The 23416-nt window shown below is 42.7% G+C and overlaps 1 protein-coding gene across 7 annotated transcripts; it reads right to left on the reverse strand.

Moving 5' to 3' along the window:
• Positions 1 to 2530: 2530 nt before the first annotated feature.
• On the reverse strand, positions 2531 to 7792 carry LOC111152081 (glutathione S-transferase kappa 1). 7 transcript variants are annotated; one of them, XM_022510381.1, is made up of 9 exons: positions 7692 to 7792; positions 7047 to 7128; positions 6718 to 6846; positions 6324 to 6424; positions 6120 to 6155; positions 4388 to 4504; positions 3921 to 4014; positions 2808 to 2868; positions 2531 to 2655 (listed from the first exon to the last, which is right to left on the reverse strand). In XM_022510381.1, the coding sequence occupies exons 1-8, from the start codon at positions 7761 to 7763 to the stop codon at positions 2849 to 2851; spliced, it is 651 nt and encodes a 216-aa protein (XP_022366089.1). In that variant the 5' UTR covers positions 7764 to 7792; the 3' UTR covers positions 2531 to 2655; positions 2808 to 2848. The 7 variants fall into 7 exon arrangements, with proteins under 7 accessions (XP_022366089.1, XP_022366090.1, XP_022366088.1 ...); XM_022510382.1 differs by having other exon boundaries at positions 2531 to 2865; XM_022510380.1 differs by having other exon boundaries at positions 2531 to 2868.
• Between the last annotated feature and the right edge of the window lie 15624 nt (positions 7793 to 23416).

Here is a 23416-nt window from a genome sequence, read left to right on the forward strand (position 1 = left end):
CACATCCATACCATGGAATACTACTCAGCAATAAAAAGAACAAACCACTGAGACACACACCTTGCATGTGAAAATAAGCCAATCTGACGCCATTAATATAGCACTCTTGAAATGAGAAGACTATATGAAGAACAGATTAGTCATTGCCAGGGTTTAGAGTAGTGGGGAGGACAGAAGGTAGCCTAGCTATGAAATGGAAACACGAGGACCCCTTATGCTAAAAATATTTTGTATCTTGTCTGTGATGGTGGTCCCACACACATTACACAGAAAAAAAAGACACACAAATGAGTGCATGAAAAAGTGGTGGAATCTGAACAGGGTTTGATGGAGTGAATCGATGTCAATTTCCTGGTTGTGTCATTGGGCTGTAGCTGCACAAGATGTTACCACTGGGGGAACTTGATGAAGGGTAGATTGAGTCCTCTGAATCATGCCTGACATTTGTGTATTAAAACATATGGACATTTCTGGTTGCACACAGAAAAAACCACAGAGTAGGAATGTGAATGACAAAGGGGAGACTTTTCACTTGGTACTGTGGTTTCTTCCCTTTTGTTTTACCTTCTGTGCCTGTGAAACCTTCTGTTGTTAATTAATGCTTGTGTTTTGGGCCTGTAAAAAATATAATTCTAGAAATTTTACTTAAGGAGTTTGTTTTAGAAGCATGTTTTTTGGTACACTTCAAATTTGCACTGCAATGCAAAAAAGTGGTTCAGTGAATTCTGAGTACTGACATAACTGCAAATTTTATATCGCACTAGGACTGTTGATGGAAGTGGAGGAGAGGAAGAAACTAATATTAAGTATGAAACTCTTTGGGTTAGAAAAAAGTTCCTTTATTTTAAAATACAGCTGCCTTTGGGGGCTTCCCCTTTTCTCAATGATAGTTACTTTGATGTGTCAACTGAGTAGGAGACACTCAGAGAGCTGACAAAACATTTCTGAGTGTGTTCATGAGGGTGTTTCCAGAAGAGACTAGTATTTGAATCCAGAGACTGAGTAGAGAAGGTGGCCCTCAGTAGTGTGTGGGGGTATCATCCAATCTGTTGAGGGCCTGAATGGAACAAAAAAGCAAAGGGCAAACTTGCTTTCTCTGCTTGCACTGAAACATCTGTGTTCTGTTGCCCTCAGACACAGGTGCTCCTGGTTCTCAGGCCTTTAGATTCTGGATTGGAACTATACCACCAGCCCGCTTTCCTGGGCCTCCAGCTTGCGGATTGTGGGACTTCTCAGCCTCCAAAACCATGTGAGCCAATCCCTGATAATAGAACTCCTTTTATATATACCTATAAATAGTATATTGTTTGTTTCTTTGGCGAACCCTGACTGTTGGATTCTACTCAGCAGAAGTTCAGACATTATAATCTGAACTATATTTGTAAGGTTTAGTCTAGAAATTGTCTCATTCCTCCAGAGATTAAGTTTGCTATAGATTAGGAAAATAGAATGCTAGACTCCTTGGAGGAAGATTGGCAGGGCTGGGAGATACGAATCTACAATAAAAGATTATGTCACATTAGCCTGGGATAAGATTTAGGATTAAGTTAAGCAAATGATAACATTTCAAAAACAACTGTGCCCAAATGTGAATCTGCAAATTCTTTTATTTTTTCATTTAAATATTATATATTTTTTCATATGTCAGAATAAATGATCATTTCAAAAAGTATACAAATGAAATGGAAACATTTTGGCATATTTTATTCCAGGATTAATATATTAGTGTCCTCTATAATCTATTTTTATTACATCAAGACATAATTGAGATCATACTAAGTAGTTTCATCTTTTTTCCAAATAATATTCTAAGAATTCCAATGCTGAAATTCTTTACAAGTAGAATTTTTGAGGGTGCCTGGGGGGCAAAGTCAGTTGAGTGATCCTTGGTTTTCTGCTTGGGTCATGCTCTCAGGGTCATGAGATCGGGTGCCATGTCGGGCTCCCCACTCTGTGAGGAGTCCGCTTGGGATTTTTCTTTGCCTGTCTGCCCCTCCCACTTTTGTGCATGCTCCCTCTCTCTCAAATAAATAAATCTTTAAATATATATATATAAAAACTTCTTAAAGATTTTATTTATTAATTTATTTGACAGAAGAGAGAGAGAGAGAGAAAGAGCACAAGTAGGGGAATCAGCAGGCGAGAGGGAGAGGGAGAAGCAGGCTCTCTGCTGAGTAGGAAGCCCAACTCGGGGCTTGATCCCAGGACCCTGGGATCATGACCTGAGCCAAAGGAAGCCCCTTAATGACTAAACCACCCAGGTGCCCTAAAACATATATAATTTTTGATGGCTATGAAACCTTACATCCAGGATGTACCATGACTTATTCAAACATCCTATTGTTATATATTAAGTTACTTGATATCACAGACACTATTGAGACAAGCATCTTTATTCACAAAACTTTTTCTCTACCACCATGCTGTCAGCATATATGAGAACTTCTATAAACTTAAATATGTAACTTCAATATATGAGAAGTAACATTTTAATTTGCTCTTATGTTTCTTATTGGACATTTTCCCATATTTTAAATTTATATTAACTGTACATGTCATGAAATCTTTAAAAAAGGGAGTGTGTATTTGGAGATGTACTTCTGGCCTTGGTGAGCAGATTAGCCTAGTAAGGATCACTGGAAATCCTGGAGTACGCTGGAATAACAGAAGAGGGGAGAAGAGGAAAACCACAAGTGAAGGGGGTTAAGAGGGGAAAATGAGCTCTGAGAGCAGAAAAAGCCAGAGGGCAGAGGCAAGAAATCCCCTCTTAATGCCTCTGGAGACACTGAGCCATCAAAGACACATACCTGCTTCCCACGAGATGTCCAAGTATGGTTTCAGGGTATTGTCAACCAGGTCGAAAGACTACTGAAACAAAGGTCTTCTGATTATTGCACAGCTGGCACATACAGAGCAGGGCCTTTGGATAAATAACTGAGGGAGTGGGAAAGCTGTAGGTTTGTGTGGGAAGGAACAGGGGTTATACTAGGCCAGGGAGAGAGGCCCTGGGGTTTACTCAGGATCTGCTTTGTGGGTGAGCAACTTCCCAGGCCACGGCAACTTCAGCCTGCGGCCCTGTGCTGCCACCTTGCTCTGGTTTTGCTAGTCAGTGTAGTTGGAGCTGGTTCAAATATCTGGGCAGAAGCTCAGCCAAGTTCTGGCTTTTTCTGATCCCAGCTCCGTCTAAGGCACTGTGGCTGGTCAGAAGACAGTAACCTCCAAACTGGTTAGGTGCAAAGTACAGCTGGCTTTTTTCCATCCCTGAAGAGGGACTGTTTCCTCTCCTTCCACATAAGCTGCCCTGAGATGGGCAGCAGGGCTCACAGTATGGAAAGAGCTGTTCACAAACACCTAGAGTGGACAGGAGGTGACTGCAGGAAGAACATACAAACACCAGGGAGGACACAGATCCAGAAATATGATGCCTCATGGCATTATGTTTATTCTGAGGGAAAGCAGAGTTTGGGGCACTACGCGACCCCCTCTACAGCATCTCCCAGGACCACAGAGGAACCTCTATCAGAGAAACCAGAGTCCTAGTGTCACACAGTGGAAGAAGGGGAAGCAGAAGGTCTGCTTTTTATCCCAATAGTTTTGCTTCTCCTGGCCATCCTTAAAGTCTGGCGTTTATGGCTGGAGGCACAGGGCCCATCCACTTCTCTCCTAGATGGAGAAAATCAGTCAGAGGCGGGCCCCACAAGCCCCGAGTGGTTTTCTAGGAAGAGCTCTGTTTGGCATCATTCTCTTCTATGGGGGTAAAAGTGGCCTTTTTCACATTCAGCCCTGAGAACCTCTGTGTATAAGGCTTCATTGCTGGAAATACATGGAATATTTTTTTTTTGCTCTGTATCTGTCCTGGTCAACTGGTAAATGGGGGTGGGCTGGGGTTGAGGGCAGCTCACCATGAACCTGTAACTTACCCAGCAGGTGTGCCAGCAACTCCATCCGATCAGAGCCAAACAGCATGTGGGTTTGGTTATCCAGATGGGCCACTGTGATCGGCAACCCAAAAGCCTGGAGAGAGCAGTTAGTGCAGGGAGGAAGGTGATGGAGCAGGTGTTCATTATGGCTGGGATAGAAGGCTGAGTCGGTACTCGTCTGAGGTCATATAAGCAAAGCAGCCTAAGAGGTGTCTGCTAAGAGGCTCCACAGCTTTAGGAGTTTTCTGTTTCTAATTCTCAGATGCTCTGTCTTTCCTCTCACCATCTAGCTCCCTCCCTTCCTTTCCTTGGACTCTGGGACAAGAAAGGAAAGGATAAGGGTTGTCTGGACAGCTGGGAGGACTCATGTTGGGAGCATCTTTTAGAACAGGAGCATGGGGACCCAGCAGATGCTTGGCCTCAGTCTTCAGCACTGGGGTTGGGGGCCCACATCAAGAATTGCTCACCCCGTATTTACAGGCTGCCTCAGTGGTCTCCTTGAGCTTGTTCTTCACCTTTGGTGTTGAGATCTTTTCCAGAAGTCCTCGGGCTTGTTCTGAAGACATGCCAGCCTTCTCTGCAGCCTGAGGGAATGCGGTGGGGAACACAACTGTGTATTAGTGAGGTAGGGCTCAGAAGAAACTCTGGTCTTTATTTTCTGCTCCCATTTTCCTGGTAAGGCCTTTACTCACCCACCCACAGAGGTCTATCTTTGCTAAGAGGGCCTGTTTTTCTCGCCCCCCCTTAAAATCTTGTGATTGGTGGAAAGAACAGGGTGCAGAAATTTAAAGCCAGAGGGCATCTTAGAAACGAGCTCCCTAACTTACTAACCAAGAGGGGACGGCTGCCCAGAGGCAGTATATGACTTGGTTGGCATTAAAAACTTGTTAGTGGCAGAGCCAACACTGGAATCCAAGTCTGGGCTCTTGCCTTTCTACTTCTCAGAATCCCTGAGTATCTTGTGCTTTTTTTTTTAAATCAAGGGCTGGGCTATAATTCTCATGGCATTTCCCAAGGACTTTTGAGCAGGGCATAGGGAGATAGTCACTGGCAGGGCTTAACAAGAATAAGCGTTTCTATTTGGGGTTTGTTGGTATCATTTGGGATTAGTGGTTCTCAATTTTGGCTGCATCCTAGAATCTTCCGAGGGGGCTTTTTAAAAATCCCACTCATAGGTCATCCCCTAGAAAAATTACATCATAATTTTTGGTAGGCAGTGCCCAGGTGCTCCAGGTGACTAAAATATACAGCCAAGGTTGAGAACCACTGTAGTCTGACCTCCTCAACTTGGAGGGGGGGACGGGAAGTCATGAGGTATATTCTGATGTGACAGGGTCTTTGAGTTGGCTACATGAGAGAATTGTGTCCCAGACCAAATGTTCAACAACAGGGAAGCAGTTAAGTAAGCAAAAGGAGGCCCACTGAATGGACTGCTGTGTAGAAACTAAGAATGGTACTTTCAAAGAATTTACAATGGTATGGAAAATGATTGTTACTCAGTAATGGAAAGAAGCCTGTGCATATACTTTGCAGGAATAAAAACACTGGAGGAACACATTGGCCATTCTTTGTTGATTTGCCATTTTATGTATTAAATCTGAATATGCCTCAACTATCTTTTGTAAACTGCAGGGAAAATACCGTTTTGAATTTCCTGATTTAATCCCACAGACAAGCTTACTTTTCATACCCCCATCTATGGCTGGCACACATTTAAATGTTTTGAGCTATTTCCGTGTGTTTCCACTCAGGCTTCTGTGGGATTCTGGCTTGAGTCCGTTATCTCTCTCTCTCTTTTTTTTCTTTTTTCTTTTTAAAGCCTGTCTGTAAAGTCTCCTGCTTTCTACTCTGGATATATCAGTGAGGTCTGGTGTTGGGAGTGTTTGGGGCCAATACTTCATCCCTCCCCACCTGAGGGTGCCAACATGTAACATCTCCCTCCCATTGAGTTCTTTCATGAAATAAAATCTACCCATGTAGAATTTTGCACTTTCCCTTTCAACCGTGAGATCTATTCTTTTGAGAATCCTCTGAGTTCCAACCTTTCAGGAATTTGGCTCCTCAAATACAGATATCCTTTCTCCCCAAATAACTATGACCTCTTCCACCCAACATGAAAACTGTGTCCTCTTTGCCCCTAAACGTCAGCTATTTTCAGCTTTACTGTGAGAGGGGTGGGGACAGAGCCAGGATACTCACAGCCAGGATGCTCTGGGGCTCCGTGATGTCTTCATCCTGAGAAGAAGAGAACACTCGGCAGGAAGGGGGCAGCGAGGGGTGAGATGGGTGGACAGTAGGCCAGTGAACAATGGGCAGGACCAGGACTCTGGAAATCAGGTTCTAGGGGAAGGTCAGCACGTTATCCAGGGTCTCCCAAGTAGGTTCCCAGAGCCGTGCCCTCACCCGTGACCAGACACGCATCCATAGTTCCCTGGACACTTTCTCCAGCATCTCTGGGTGTTCCATGCTCACAGCAGTGAGGAATCTCATGGCTGATAGACTTCCTGTGGGGCAGAGGTACTCAGAGGCAGGGCTCTTCTAGCTTGTTTCCCATGGAGGACCGGCTCTTTCCTGCTTCTGACATCCGCAGAGCAGCTCAACTGCCCTCACCCTCCCACCCAAATTTCTCATAACCGGTGTATCCTGCTCTTCTTCCCCTCAGGTCCCCCACAAGCTGCTGGTCACTCAGCGCTGGCCTGTGTTTTCCCACGCTTTGTTTCATTTCATGCAATTGCCAGCCCCTACTTCCTGGCCTTTGCTGCCTTCCACTTGATAACCCATCTGTATTTCACTCTACCTTTTTCAAGGATCACAGAGAAGAAATCCTTGGGCAAGTGCATGGGAACCTGGACATACTGTCCCAGGAGCCTGACATCATTTCTCAAGTACTGGGCTTTGCGGGGAAGCAGAGCTGGTGGCTGGTTTCCTGCAAATGGAAATTTGGGCACACTGGTGAGAGTCTACCTGAGGGTCCCAGGCCTGGGGGGACCCCTACCCGGGTTTTCAGCAGAGTGCAAATTACTAGCTGCTGGTGCCAATATAAAGACCCGTTTGAGGGCAGTCCCCCTGGACCTTTGGAAGCTGCCCTCCCTCAAATCCCTGTCCCAAACACTTTTGCCTTCACACCACTGTCTTTCATGATCCCTGCAATGAAGCTGGGGCGCAACTGCAGGCTGATGTTCCAGATGTTCTTATACCGGCACAGGACCTGAAGGAGCAGAGGTGGAGATGGGGAGCCAGTGTGTAAGATGGACACAGTGAAAATGGCCTAGGGAGGGGGAGGGGTGTTCTATGGCAACTGATTAGCCAGAGGCTCTAAGTGAAGAAGAGTAAGGGTTATGCGAACACCCTAAACAATTTGGTTTTAAACGGCAAAACTCCACTCCCAGAAATCAATCCCATGAACTTTGCTCCGTCCCAAGACATCGATCCCAGGATCTTTGCTCAGTGGACAGCTACCATCCTATTCTGCACGGCATCCCCGCCCCCAAACTAACCTAGGCTAAGAGGTGGCTATGCCATGGATTTCTCCTTAATTTTTTGGAGTTACCCCCCACCCTCTTATTCCAAACATCCGTGCGAAACCACTGCCTTAGGCTATAAAGGGTCGATCTGGAGCCAGCGACCGTATCCCGTTTAGAGACACAAAGTGACTTTCAACCCGGGCTGGTAGCGCCAAGAATTTCACGAGACCACGGTCCCCGCGCCCCGCCTCCCCATTTCCTCTGCCCTTGCCCTCCAAGCCCCAGCCAAGGGGGCTCCCGGAGTCACCTCGAAGCCCAACCAGGAGTAGGGGGACAGCACATCGTAGAAGAGCTCCAGGGTGCGCGGCACCGGCCCCATGCTGCAGCAGCGCGCGTTTCCCTGGGCCTGCGCGGCGACCCCGCCACGCTTCCCGGCCTGCCCGGGAGGACCCGCCCCCGTCCCCGCTGCGCAGCCGCGCGAGGAAAACCGCCCAGGGCCAAGTGTGACCGAAGGGCGCCTGGGGCTGGGCCCCCTGGGGAGGCCGTGACTCCCAGCGACACAGCGCCCCCACCAGCACCCCCGCCCCGCCTCCGGCCGCTCCGCGCGCCTCCTGGTCTCCGCCGCTGTCCGGGGCCCAAGCAGGTGTTTGAGTTGTTTATTGTCCCTCTCACTTAGCTGTGCTGCTTTGGCAGGCCCCAGTACCTTTCTGAACCTCAGTTTCTTCGTCATTCCTCTTTAAAATGGACCTACGTGATGATAACCCCTACCTCGTATAGCCTTGTGAGGATGGATACATGTTAGTTATTGGCGTGACTTGGCACTTGAAGGAACTTTCTGAGACCGGGGCAGAGTAAGAAGTGCCCAAATTATACATTTTTTGTACTTTTCGGAGAGTGAGTGCAGGAGAGAAGGAGGCCTCTCTGCCACGATAATCGGAAAGATAATGGAGAATGGTGTGTCCTATTTCTATTTGTGAATATGTCATATCCTCTTACACTGGGATTACATTTACTGCAGGGAAATAATTTCTTAAATATCTTTTTAATTTTATTAAAATTATTCTTAATGTTACTAATTTTATGAATTGGAAAACATAACAATAAAGATTCCACTTCTCATTTGTATTCATTAGAAAAACAACCTTAAGCTACGAGAACACAAAGACTGTAAACATTTACATAGAGTAGAACATACGAAATGAAACAAGGATGCTATTTTCACCCACTTGCAAATTGAATTAATTACTTTGGAATAACTGAAACTGAAAAATTACACATTTCTCCAGTAATTTTAATTTAAAAGTATCCAAGAGCAAATTTAGCCCCATACTAATATTTTATTTTAAAAGTAAGTCATCACTTATTTTTAAAAACTTTAATATTTAGGAATGACTTTGAGATTTACAGAAGAGTTGTAAAGATAGTACAGAAAGTTCCTAGATACCCCTTATCCAGCTTTCCTTAACGGGGACACCTTACATAACCGTGGTGTGGTGATCAAAACTAAGAAATTAACATTGGTACATTACTATTAACTAGATGATGGGCTTCATTCAGATTTCATTTTTTCCACAACTATCCTTGTTTTCTGTTCCAGGATTCATTCCAGGCTACCACCTACCATTTATTTATTTTTTTTATTTTTTTTTTTTTTTAAAGATTTTATTTATTTATTTGACAGAGAGAGATCACAAGTAGATGGAGAGGCAGGCAGAGAGAGAGAGAGGAGGAGGAAGCAGGCTTCTTGCTGAGCAGAGAGCCCGATGTGGGACTCGATCCCAGGACCCTGAGATCATGACCTGAGCCGAAGGCAGCGGCTTAACCCACTGAGCCACCCAGGCATCCCCCACCTACCATTTAGTTGTCCTTCTCTTTAGTCTCCTCCTATCTGTGAAAGTTTCTTGACTTTTTCTTGTGTTTCTTGACCTTGACACTTTTGAAAAGTATTGGTTACGTGTTTTGTAGAATGTCCCTCAATTTGGGTTTGATGTTTTTTTTTATGTCTAGGCTGGGATTGGGATATTATGGAAGTATACCACAAAGGTGAGGTGCCCTTCTCCTTGAATTATGTCAGGGGTTCCTGATACTAACATAACTTATTAGCCATGATGTTAACCTTGACCTTTTGGGTAAGGTGGAAAAAACTGTCAGGTTTCTCTATGGAAAAATCACTGTTTCTGCCTTTCCATAATCTATTGTTTGGAAGGGAGTCATTAAGTACAGCCTAGTTTGGAGGTGGGAGTACTGGCTGAGTAGATTAAGCCCATCTCTTGGAGAGAAGGACATCAAAGAATTTGTGGCTGTTTCATAAAACCACCCATATTTTTGGGGAGATATGTTGAAGCTATGAAATGTCCTGTTTCTCCTTAAATTTTCATCTGCCAATTTTATCATTCATGGTAAGGTAGATTTTGCCTGCAGCAATTATTACTACGGTGTTCTAATGGTGATTTTCTATTTCCCTTGTTTCTTCTACGTTTATTAATTGAAATTCTGAAAGGAGAATTGTTCCATTTATGTATTTATCTATTAATTCATATTTATTTATATCATATGAACTGATGAATATTGTAAGAATCATAGAATGGTAAAACATTGATCTGAGTCTCTACATCCTGCTTCCATCTACTATTATTATTAGTATTATTATTATTATACTGGGCTCTGAGTAGGAATAACAGAAACATATTTACACTTCTTTACACATGCTGAGAGGAGTGCCTAGGTACTGACTAGAATTGTTGGAACAAGAAATAGTGGTGTAAGCCAATTATTTACAGTTGCAAAAGTAACTAATAAAGGGACTAAATATGATGTGATTATCAAACTTAGGAGGGGTGGAAAAGGGGTGGGATATGTAAACCAAATCCTTATCTTTCATGGTCAATGATATTGTCTACATTTGAATCATCATTAGAGCTTTGATCATGTAATTTGGAATTAAGTATTTGAAACCACAAATGCTTTAAATAAACTGCCTTCCCAAATAAGTAAAAGATAGATTGTCTGATAAATGGTTTTGGGTCAACTGGGAGGTTTAAACAAAATGTAGCTGGACCCATACATCACACCTTATGCAAGGAACATGGCTAGCCTGATTGAATATTTTATTTAAAAAAAAAGAAACCTCTTAAGTATCTGAGGAACTTATGGAAAAACCTTTAAAAAAATCTGGGAGTAACTGGGGCGCCTGGTGACTCAGTGGTTTAAGTGTCTGATTTCAGTTCAGGCCATTATCTCTGGATCTTGGGATGGAGTCCCAGCATCAGGCTTCTTGCTCAGTGGGGAGTCTGTTTGTCCCTCTGCCTCTACTTCTGTCCCTCCCCCTGCTCGTGTTCTCTCTGTCACTCTCTTAGAAAAATAAAATCTTCAAAAAAAAAAAAAATCTAAAAGTAGAGACCCCTTTGTTAGCGGTAATACTAAATATAGAAACTTTAAAAGATAAATTCAATTACATAAAATTTAAAAAATTTGGCAAACTCCAGTAAGTCAAAAAATAACTGGGAAAAAAATATTTGGGTTCATTTCATAGTCAAAAAGCTAATTATCCTAGTGTAGAAAGAGCTACAAAATCAATAAAATAAAAGAACAGAAGCCCCTTGGAGAAACGGGCCAATGATATGAACATAGACAGAAATGGACATATGGCACATAAAAAACTGTGTTTGTATATACTTTTTAAAAAGTTGTGAATCAGGATTACACTATGATATGCTTTTATTTATCCAGTTGGGAGAGATCAAAAAGTTTGATGACTCAGGGTGTTGGCAGGGATTTGTGGAAAATCATTGTCTTATGCAACTGGTGGGGGTGTAAATCGGTACAACCTCTAAGGAGGGCAGTTTAGCAATATCTTTCTATTTTGCAAATATACACACCCTTTGACCTAGCAATTCCATTTTTAAGAATTTATATTATAAATATGTTTGCCTTCAGGCAATATGATAGGCTATGGGTTTATTTATTATGACATTATTTATAATAGCAAAAGTTTGGAAACTACCTAAATGTTCATAGACCTGGAACTAATTCAATTCACTATGATTATAATATTTTTCAACTTTATCTTTTATTTTTATTTTTTAAAAGATTTTATTTATCTATTTGACAGACAGAGATCACAAGTAGGCAGAGAGAGGAAGGGGGAAGCAGGCTCCCTGCTGAGCAGAGAGCCCCAATGCGAGGCTTGATCCCAGGACCCTGGGATCATGACCTGAGCCGAAGGCAGAGGCTTTAAACTACTGTGCCACCCAGGAGCCCCTATTTTTCAACTTTAAAAAGAATTTGGAAGCTCGCTATTTTTTAAAAAAATGTTTAAACAATTTTTTAAAGGATTTTATTTATTTATTTGAGACAATAAGGTAGAGAGAGAGAGAGCATGATCTGGGGGAGAGGTAGAAGGAGAGGGGTAGGCAGACTCCCTGCTGAGCCAGGAGCCCGATGTGGGACTCAATCCCAGGACTCTGGGATCATGACCTGAGCAGAAGGTAGACACTTAACAATCTGAGCCACCCAGGCACCCCTGGAAGCTCTTTAAATATTAGTATTGCATCATATCCTATGTATTAATAAGCGAAAAGCAAGATTCAAAACAGTGCATATTATTCGCTGTTTTTTTTTTTAAGGGTTGCCATGCTTTCTAAGTGTGTGGTGTATATATACACATATGTGCATGTTGGTAACACTGGGTGGAGAGACGAAATTGGTGAAACTGGTTGCTTTTGAGGAGGGAAGCTGGGGGTCTGGGGCAGGGCAAGACAAAGTTTTTGTTGGATGTAACATTTAACCCTTTGATTTGCGACCCAAGTGAATATCTTATCTACCCAGAAAGAAAGGCAGGAGGAAAGGATAAAGGCAGGAAGGAGGGAAGAAAAAGGGAGGAAGGAAGGAAGATGATTTTGGGAATTTGTACTGGCAGAACAGGGAGGGGATTGGAAGGAGACTTAGGTATCTGATTTATTGCCATTTGTATATTTTACTTTGCCTAAGGAAAATGTCAGTTATGAAGGCCATGGAGCAGCACGTGTGACACAGTTTTAAGGTACAATATTTGCCAAGATGCAACAGAGTATTTACATCTTTGTTCTCAAGGCCTGACATTTTCATAAGGATTTACCAAGGAGTGTGTGAAATTCTGTGTGCTAGCTTTCTCCCTGAATAAATCATGCCAAAATGCAAGACAGTGAGGTTGACATTATTATGGTTCTAATTTTGGAAACACTGTGCTCTATTAAAAGAGATCAACCCTGGCAAACTGGTGTACTTGAAATATAACTATAACAAACTTAGTTGGAACATCTCACAGTTCGCTGTTCATCAGGTCATACCAGCGTGACAACATTGCAGCTGAGAACAGCTAATATGTGCTTTCATTAAACCCTTATAAAACACATATGCATGTGGGTGAAAATTAAAGAAAACGAAAATAATTCTATTAGGGATTACACATAATTTTTCTTAATTTCTTAGACTCTCCTTAAGGCTTTGATAATGTCTTTTTTTATTTTTTTATAGAAGAGCTTTGTTGTGTTATAACTGACATGCAATAAACTGCACATATTTACAATGTATCTTTAATAAGTTTTGACATCCGCATGCACCCATGCAACCATCACATGATCAAGTTAGCAAACATAGCTGCAAACTTCCTTGAGACCCTTGGCGATCCCTGCCCTTCATTCCCAAACAACCACTGAGGGGCCTTCTGTCACTAGAGGCCAGCCTGCACTAATCGTTCTGCCACTACATATTAGTTGGCATATTTTTTTATACATTAAAAACCTTCATGTTCCAAAATCTGTTTTAGAAGCCAGAGCCATTGTTTCCTGGTGTCACAGCTGGGACGAAGTCTCATGGAGATCGGAGCGGAGGATTTATTTATTTATTTTTTGGGGATTGATGTTATAGCTGCCACCTGTGGAAAGGAAGTGGGGAGAAAGGGAGAGAAGGAAGGGCACAGCACCGTGTGGAGGGAGGCATTGGGCTTCATGCTTGATTCTCAGCCAACCCCGCAAGGAATTGTGAGGCTGGGATGGCTTCATAGAGCTGCCGAAGCTGGGGGAGCCGGCTGGGCCTTTACAGCCCCTCACAAGTCAGTCACAGGATGTGGGTTGTCCTGGGAAGGTGGGATGGGCTTGGCTGAGGTGACTCTTCGGCGGAGGGCGGTCTGCTGGCAGCACTCCATGAACTGGGGGTCATGTCTGAAGGGGGATGGGTGCAGAGCACCACAGTGCTCGAGATATAATAATTCTGATAGTTCCTCATCCTGGGGAATTCTTTGAAAATAATATCGGAGAAACAAATTTCACGTTATGGAGAGAAAGGGATATTGCATTTTTAGGGACTTTTTTGAGAATCTGAAAGGGCAGTGGGAGCAATCCTTAATTTCAGGCCTAAGAACGTGATCTGCTTGTTCATTACTTGACACTTGTCATTCCACAAGTGTAGGAGCTGTCAGCGTCAGCACTGTTGACATATTGGAGTGGGTAATTCTGGTGGGGTTGTCCCGTGCCTTATAGGACGTTTAGCAGCTCCCTGGTCTCTACCCACCAGATGCCAGGAGTACCCCCATCCCTAGCTGTATCAATAAGGTATGCTACGTGAAAGAAAACAGATGCAAAGAGCTCCGTATTGTATGACATACTCAGAGAAAACAGAAAGCGGATCAGTGGTTTCTCTGAAGGCTGGGAATGGGAGTGCGGAGTGCTGAAAATTGGCATGAGAGGATTTTTTGAAGTGATGTTGTCTGCAGGATAAAAATCACCGCTGGCTAAGAATCATTGCACTAGTGTTTCTTGAAGGCTCCATATGTCCCACTTACTGTTCCGAGTGTTTGGGGTGGATACAAGCACTGTTTTATCTTTTGATATGGGAATCAAAAGGCATAAAGTTGGTTCAATATAAAGTGTGTGTGTGTGCATGTGTGTGTGTGTGTGTGTGTGTTGGGGTGGAGGGTGTTGGGGTAACAAGAAAGAATGAAACTCCTAGAAAAAGAGACCCTTAATGAAGACTTGAGAGCTAGGTAGGGATTCGGTAGGATTTAGACCATGGAGAGGGAGTGGAGGTAGGTTTGTACCCAGAGTGAGCCGCAGGTATGAAAGACGGCCTGTGGTCCAGAGTCTCCAGGAACTAAGAGAAGTTCTTTTGGGCAAAGAAGGCAGTGGCCTGGGGAGGTGACAGGTAGAGGCCAGGTCATGTGACAGGTTTCAAAGTCTCTACTTGAGTGACCTCCAGCTTGTATGATTTTTATTTCTTTTTTTTAAAGTTTTTTTTTTAAATTTGAGAGAGCGAGTGAGCGTAAGTTGGGGGAGGAGCGGAGGGTGAGGGAAAAGCAGATTCCCTGCTGAGCAGGGAGCACCACTTGGGGCTTGATCCCAGAACCCAGGGATCATGACCTGAATGACCTGAACGAAAGGCAGATGCTTAACCAACTGAGCCACCCAGGTGCCCCCTGATTTTTAAAGCATTTTATGGAAGAGCAATAGTTCCATTGCTTGAGTACTCAGATGTCATGCTTCCTGTGGTGTAGGAACTCATGTAAAAACTGTCAGTAATTTACTCTTGTGATGAATCACATAGCCACAAATAATTATTTTTATTATTTAGCTAATACATGTAGAATACACATTGCTTATTAGATGTCAGAAACTGTGCTTTATAAAAATTAACTCATTTAGGGGTGCCTCAATGGCACAGTTGGTTAAGCGTTTAACTGTTGGTTTTGGCTCAGGTCATGATCTCAGGGTCATGATCTCAGGGTTGTGTTTTCAGGGTCATGAAATCAAGCCCTGCCTTGGCTCTGCGCTTAGCCCAGAGTCTGCTTGAGATTCTCTCTCCTTCTCCCTCTGCCCCTCTTGCTCATGCTCTCTCTCTCTTTCTAAATTAAGTAAATAAATCTTTTTAAAAATTAACTCATTTTATCATTGAAACAACACTACAATGTAGGTGCTGTTTTGTAGCAGATTTATTGAGGTATAATTTACATATATAATATTCACCCATTATAAGTGTACCATTTAGTGAATTTTATTAATTATATAGAGCTGTGCAGCCATCTCCATGATACTGTCTTGGAATCTTTCCATCACCTCAAACAGTTCCCTTGGACCAGATTGCAGTTAAAACCACTCCTCCCCTGACCCCTCCCCCCCTCCCCCAGGATCAGGAAACCACTGATCTGCTTTCTGTCTCCATAGATTTGCCTTTTCTGAAAATGTCATGTAAATGGGATCATATAATGTATAGCTTTTTTGCATCTGTTTTCTTGTACTTTGTATGTTTTTGAGGTTCATCCATGTTGTAGCATATATCAGTAGTTTTTTTTGTTTGTTTGTTTGTTTTTTACTTTTTATTGCTGGATAGCATTTCATGTATGGATGTACTAGTACCACATTTTGTTTATCCATTCACCAGTTGATGGGCGTTTGCCGATTCTTGGCCATTATGACCAATACTGCTATGAGTATTTGCATTCAGGTCTTGATATGGGCATGTGTTTTCATTTCTCTTGAGTAGATAGCTGGGGTGCGATTTCTGAGCCTAATGGTAAGTTTAATTTTTTTTTTTTTTAAGATTTTATTTATTTATTTGACAGAGAGATCACAAGCAGGCAGAGAGGCAGGCAGAGAGAGAGGAGGAAGCAGGCTCCCTGCTGAGCAGAGAGCCCGATGCGGGGCTCCATCCCAGGACTCTGAGATCATGACCCGAGCCGAAGGCAGCGGCTTAACCCACTGAGCCACCCAGGCGCCCCGGTAAGTTTAACTTTTTAAGAAACTGAACCTGTTGGGGCACCTGGGTGGTGCAGTGGGTTAAGCGTCTGCCTTCTGCTCAGATCATGATCCCTGGGTCCTGGGATCTAGCCCTAAGTTGGGCTCCCTGCTTAGCAGGGAGTCTGCTTCTACCTCTTACTCTCCCTCTGTGCTCTCTCTCTCAATCTCTCTCTCTCAAATAAATAAATAAAATCTTAAAAGAAAGAAAGAAAGAAAGAAAGAAAGAAAGAAATAGAACCCGTACTCCCTAGTGTCTCTTCAGGTAGGTACTATTATCACATTGATTCCCATTCTACTGATGGGCAACTGGGGGCATAGAGAGATTCAGAAACTTGCACAAGATCATAAAGCCTGTAAGTGGTGGGGGTGGTAATTGAACTCTTGTGGTCTGGAGTCCTTTCTGCGACCTTGACACTAAACTTTGGTGGCCATTTCCTAGGTTGGAAATTGTTCTCAGTTTCAAAGAATGAGGCGTGTCTGCTTTCCCTCACCTGATTTTGGTTTCACGCTGCTGGAGAACATGTTGTTCAGTTCTGTCCATGGGAATCGTGCCTGAAGGAATGTCTATGATGTCCTTTTTCTTCCTTACTTCCAAGGTCATTCCCTATGCAAATTTCAGTCCACTCAAGTATTTTTATTTTTGTTTTTCTTCTGTGAGAAAAATGAACAAAACTAGCCAGTGTTTTGCAGTTGGGATTTGTAAACTCTCCAATGACCAAGTCCCCTTTCTTGGACCGAGAACCACCTTCTTAGGGCAAAATGACATTGTAGTTACTGAATCAGTGTATGCCTGCTGGATTTCCTTTTAATGCAGCTGCTGCTATCCTGCAGTGCACTTGCCAATAATAGCTTGTGGGCTGATGGCCACTCATAGGCCAGTCGTTCAAAACACCGTCTGGCTCTGACTAGTAATACCAACTCCTGATTTTTTTTTTAAGATTTTATTTATTTATTTGACAGACAGAGATCACAAGTAGGCAGAGAGGCAGGCGGAGGGTGCACGGGGTGGGGGGGTTGCTGTGGGGGAAGCAGGCTCCCCGCTGAGCAGAGAGCCCCATGCCGGAGCTCGATCCCAGTACCCTGGGATCATGACTTGAGCTGAAGGCAGAGACTTTAACCCACTGAGCCACCCAGGCACCCTCCTGATTTTTTAAAAAAGATTTATTTGTTTATTTATTTATTTATTTATTTGAGTGAGAGAGAGAGAAAGAGAGAGAGAGAAGGAGGAGGGGGAGGGGAAGAGGGAGAGGGGAAAGAGTGAGAGAAGCAGACTCCCCGCTGAACACAGATCCTGAGATCACACACGACCTGAATCGAGTCTGAAGCTTAACCGCTTAACTGACTGAGCCACCCAGGCACCCCTACCTCCTCCTGGTTTTAAAGACCAGCCTCATCATCACCCCCTTCTGCTTCCAAGATCTGATGTGATCACCCCCCTTAGGACCTTTCCTTTGCTGTGAATTACAAAAAAGGCAACAGCTTGCTCTACAATGTACTCTAAACAAATCAGTGGGCAGATGCATTTTCAGGCCTTTAGATTAACTTGTACATGCTGGGCAATATGCAATTTGGGGGATTGTTCCTAAAGAGATATGAACTACTTGAGAGAGGCTTAGTCAAAGCTGAGATTATAGAGAGGTTTTGCTGGGGTCTTTGAGTTCTAGTAATATATTCTTAGGGCCTGAGTGTTTTCTAGGTGTAGTTCCTGGGAATGAAACTTGCCAAAAATCACACAAATAGTAAAAGGCACAACTGCGATTCTAACTCAGGCCCCAAATATTTTTCCTTTTTAAAAAAAAGTATTTATTTCCTTATTTTGAGTCCCTCACCGTAGTTTTTTAAATTTTATTTTTCTCTTCCACTCTTAATCTCCCTCTCATATTATTACAGATAATAATAGCAACAGTAACACCGAGGGAGCACTAACTGACACGCATTGCTTAAGTACTTGTATCAAGTCAGCGAATCCTCACAGGCATATAGAGTACTTGCTCTTATGATCTCCCCTTTTTCAAATGAAGACACTGATTAAACAGAGAGGTTAAGGGACTTGCCCAAGGCGACAGAACCAGTAAACAGCAGGGCCAGGATTTGAATCTAAGTGGTGTTTCTCCAGCAGCCATGCTCCTAACTACTGTGTCGCGCACACTCCCAGATACATGCTATGGATTTTGTTTTTCTCCTCCTCCTCCTTCCTCTCCCCCTACCCACCCCCCCTCCTTTTTCTGTTGTTCTGCTTCTTCTGCTTTTCTCTTGGAAATACCCACAGTGCTATTTGTACTTCCAGCACACCGCTTCTGACCGCTGCATGCTATTCTGCCCTGGGCATCTGCCACACCTTTCTGACCCATTCTCCTTGTTTGGGGTGCCTACAGCTCGCTGCCTCCACAAACAGTGCTGCAAGGAACACCTTATCTAGGTCTCCTCAAGTCTGGTGCTAGAGTTTCTCTTAGGGATGTCCCTAGGAGCAAGTGGATCACTAAGTCAAAGTTTATGTGAATATTTTACTTCCCCAATACTGACAGATTGGTCTTTGGAATGGTGGTACAATTTCCCACCCTGCTAGTATCAGGGTGTTCCTTTCTTCACATCCTTGCCAACACTTAGTAATTTTTGGCTATTTTGATGAATGTGAAATAGTACCTTATGTTTTTTGGGGGGAGGGGAGTGTGTGTGTGCAGGGATGGGGGAAGGTAGGGGCAGAGGGAGAGGGGGAGAGAAAATCTCCAAGCAAACTCCATGCCCAGTGTGGAGCCTGATGTGGGACTTGATCTCAGGACCCCGAGATCAACTGAAATTAAGAGTCAAAAGCTTAATGGACTGAGCCACCCAGGCGCCTCTCTTATTGTTGTTTTAACCTGTGTATTTCTGGTTACAAGTGGGAATGAACACCTCTTCTATCCGTTGGCCACTTGAGTTTTCTCTGCCTGTTCGTATATATGTGTGTGCATGTGTGTATACCAGTTTTCCTTGTACACTCTCATTAGTGATCTCCTGTGGCTTTTGGTTGTTGTAAATGCCTTCTGCCTGACTGTCATCCCTATCTTTCACTGAAGGGAAATCCAATCAATTTTCGAGCTTCCAGGTTCTTGTTTAATAAGCCATTCTCTATCCTGTAGTGACAAAATTATTCCATATTTTCTTCTATTAACTTTATAATCTTACCTTTCACATTTCGATCTTTTATCCATTTGGATTTTCCTTTGTATAAAGTAAGAGGAAGGGATCCAACTTTATTTTTCTCCAAACAGTGAACCTCATTCCCAGTACTTTTTATTATACCTAGTTTTATTTTTAAGAGATTTTAATTTTTTAAGTGATCTCGACACCCAACATAGGGCTCAAACCCACAACTCCAAATCAAGAGTGTGTATACCACTGACTTGAGTCAGCCAGGCGCCCCCAGCAGTACTTTTTAATAAATAATCTCACTTACATATGGTTCTCTTTTTATCATATCTTAAGTTCCCATGTATGAATGAGTATATTTTATGCTCATTTTCCTGTTATATTAGTTTAACAATAGCTTAGTAGTATGCCTTAGTACCTGGTAGAGATTAGTTATTCAAGAGCCTTTATTCTTTTATGTAAGTTTTAAACTAAGTTGTTGAGTTCATAAAAAAATAATATTTTATTTCTGGAAAGATCTAGATTTGTCAATAGGCAAATTCTTTCCTTCTATGATTCTTATTTACCTTTATGTCCTTATTACCTGGCACAGTATCTCACGTATCCAGTAGCTCAGTATTTATAGAACTGAACTATTGTTAGACTGATTTATGTCCCTTTTCAAAGGAACTGTTCAGGAAACAATGTGATGATGATAATGGATGTCACATTTGAAGCCATATTGTCTTGAGTGAGAGGAGAGAGATGAGGAGAGCAAAGATCAGAGAGTTGACCCCTTGTGTCACAAGGACAGTTGTGGCTTTTGTTTTGATTGTAATTACCAAATTACAATTTAGTAATTAATTAATTAATTAATTATTTTCTGTAATTACTAAATAAGATTAGATACTCTTGATTGGAAATAGCTTTTGTATCGAACTTTAGAGGTGGCTGCACAAGGTTCAATAGCTGGGTTCCTAATGGGTTTTTCAAAGGAAAATAGGAAGCTTGAGCCAGGAGATTAGAGAGGGGAAAGTCTTGTTAGTTAATTATCTTGTTCCGTTAGTGACTTGTTCAATGCTGAGGTGTAAATTCGTCTTTAAAAAAGGGATTGTGCTTCGGCAATGAGGAGGATGCCATCTAGTGGCAGTAACTCCACACGGCACTATTTGATCTTCAGTCCCAGTAATAACAGGAAATACTAGGGTGCCTACAGGATGTTAGGAACCATTGTAAGAGTTGTGCACATTACAGCAAAACCCACGAGATAGAGGTATTTATGACCTCTATTGTAAAAGTGAGGAAATTGAGCCTCAGAGGAATTAAGCAACTTGCCCAAGGTCACAGAGCTAGTACTATGTTGAAATCTTGACAGTGCGCAGCTATAGCTTTGGTATGTTCAGTCTTTTTTTTGTTATTTGGCCTGTTATTTTGCCTGAGAGTGGTGTGCCAGAGCTCCTACCAGACAGACAGCATGGATGGTGAGCGTCTCTTCCCAACTTCCCATTCAGTGACGTCACGGTGGTAGTTCAAATTCCATCACGGTGGGAATATTTATACAATGAAAATCAGAATACTCCACACATCAGGCCCTCATTCTTTCTCTCTCTCTCTCTCTCTCTCCTTACTCTCTCTCTCTTTCCTCCCTCCCCCACACTCTTTCCCAGAGAACTGGTTTGCCAACATACCCTGGGTGAGGAGAACTGAGAATTCAGAGGCATAGCCCTAGGCTTTCTTTAGGGAAATTGGGCAAGAGATTTGGAAAGTAATCAAAACCGGTTTTGGGGGAAAAATGTATAAAGAGATCTTGGGACTTTTTCATTTTCTTGGTATTAAAACAGAAACAGGTAGTTTATGACTAATGTAGAACTCCTTAAAATGAAGACATATTGAAGAGTAATGTAGGGTTGCTCACTTGCTTTAGCAGGAAAGAAGGCAAAACAGTTGTACAGTCTGTGTTGCAGATCACACATTAAACATGGCTGAAGAAGGATGCCTGGCTCAGTTGGGGAGAACATGCGACTCTACATCTCGGTGTCCTAAGTTTGAGTGCCACACTGGGCATAGCGATTACTTAAAAAAATGGTCAAAGAGACAGATGAGTCAGGAAAGGTGAGCAGAACCATTTCTAGAGGAACTTAAGCTAAATGCAGCGGGACCTACTTAAGGATTGTGGAAAGTGCAAAGTAGGATTAGAAAGTTCAGAGAACATGACACCTGGGTGGCACAAAGAGTTAAGTGTCTGCCTTTGGCTCTGGTCAGTCAGTCGTGATCCCAGGGTTCTGGGACCAAGCCTTCATCGGGCTCCCTGCTCAGTGGGGAGCCTGCTTTTCCCTCTGCTCCTTCCCCTGCTTGTGACCACTCTCTTGTTGTGTCTCCCTCTTAAAAAAAAAAAAAGTTTAGAGAACAAACACATGTATGTCAATTTGAAGGGAATCAAATCACAGATGGGAGAGTGGCCATGGCATTTAGGGGAAATGACACAAAGTTGCTGTAACTTCCCAATTTAAAACCCACAAAATCTAGGCTAAAGCTCCTAGAAATATTTGAATCATATAATAACCCCTTTCAAAAGTCTTCCACAGACAATACTGGGAGAAAGTTGATAGTTGCTAAACCTAAGATACATAAAGGATCACTGTTCTATTTCTTTACTTTTCTGTATATTTGAAATTTTCCATAATTAAAAAAGAAAAACCAATTCCAGACCATCAGACTTTTCAAATGATTATATTCAGTTCAGTGAATATAACAGAGCATTGAAATCTGTTAGGAAAGGTAGGTCTGAGACGGAGTATGGAGGACTTTGCAGCCCATCTGCAGGTCTATAGGTAATGGAAGCCATTGGAGGATTTGACACAGGTAGTAAGTGCGCACGTGTGTGTATGTTTGTGCGTGAAGTTCAAGTCTCTGTATGTCTGCTTTTAGAGGAATGAGACTGGAGCTACTATAGCCGTCGTTGAAAGGTAATACTTGAAATCTGAATCTAGCTTCAGTCATTTGGGTGGTGCTCGGGTGATGAACTGCTCTGGTTTGCCCAAGACTGAGGGTTTCCTGAGATGAGGGATTTTGAGTTTTAAAACCTTGGTAGTTGGTCACCTTAGTGATGGCAACAGAGAGTGTGCAAACTGTGAGTGTGTTCTTTGTTTAAAGTGTGCTTGATGGGTAAGGAAACAGGATAAAGACCAGGCAGCTGAACAGATGCAGAAGCTAGGGGGAAGAGTTTTTAAACAGGCGGTTGGCCGTTGCCCCAGGCCATGGAGAACTGGAGAGGATGGATACTCGGGCCATAGAATCGGATGTTTTAGGATGACCTCTTCAGATCAGGACTTGCCAGACATATTCTTCAGTTACCCACCCTTTGGAAACCATATAAAACCAAAGCCAAAACTAACATCAGGTACAATTAATCAGTGCCAAAAATGTAATTGCATTACTACTTTTTGGTGTTAGAATACAGATTCAGAAATTAATTAGTTAATAACTCATGAAAAGGTAAACTGCAAAGGCAAAGGCATTTTATCATTTAATAATTTGATCAATTCATAAAAGGATTAAAGCAGTCCCTTGTAGGATTTAATTTTTCTCATATTATATATTTTCCTATATTAAATTTCACATAAAGCTGAGCAAATATTAGTCAAAATATAAATATAAATATAAAACATAAATATATTTGCAAACTTATATACTCCAGAGCAAGTAATCTTAACCCTACTTGCTAATCTTAGCTACTTGATTAATTGAGTCTGTCTGGCATTGGCTACGCTGCACTGTGAATGAAGTCTTCGGCTAGGGGTTTTGGGGAATAGAAAGATCCAGTATGACCGTGGATGTCCTTTTTTGTCAGCCGGCCCAGTGGTGAGATCCCAGGCTCTCTAGTCTCTCGGGTTTGCAGTTGGGCCTTTGAGGTTTATTCACCAAAGTTGGCTAGGCACTGATGCATTGGAGCATTGCCCTGTCTTCTCAGATACACTTCAGCCGGAGAACCGAAAAGTCATACGGCTTTTTCTTTCTTGTACCTCAGTCACTTTAAGGCCAGAGCTTACCTTTGGTGTAATTTATTCCCATTGCTATCTCCAACATTCTGTGAGAGCAGAGAAAACACATGCTTCCCCCAGTTCTACTTCCAGATACCACTGCCTGTCAGGACCTG

The sequence above is a fragment of the Enhydra lutris genome, unplaced genomic scaffold, assembly GCF_002288905.1.
Source record: "Enhydra lutris kenyoni isolate GAN:26980312 unplaced genomic scaffold, ASM228890v2 scaffoldscaffold27, whole genome shotgun sequence".
Taxonomy (NCBI): Eukaryota; Metazoa; Chordata; class Mammalia; order Carnivora; family Mustelidae; genus Enhydra; species Enhydra lutris.

What these genes read in the sequence shown, in the direction of transcription:
- LOC111152081 (XM_022510378.1), bottom strand. Translation starts at nt 7,763, where the DNA reads ATGGGGCCGGTGCCGCGCACCCTGGAGCTCTTCTACGATGTGCTGTCC. An exon ending in AGGGATCATGAAAGACAGTG is followed by an intron (nt 6,847 to 7,046) that starts GTGTGAAGGCAA and finishes TTCCATTTGCAG; the next exon opens with GAAACCAGCCACCAGCTCTG. An exon ending in GTTGCTGGCACACCTGCTGG is followed by an intron (nt 3,664 to 3,920) that starts GTAAGTTACAGG and finishes TTCTCCATCTAG; the next exon opens with GAGAGAAGTGGATGGGCCCT.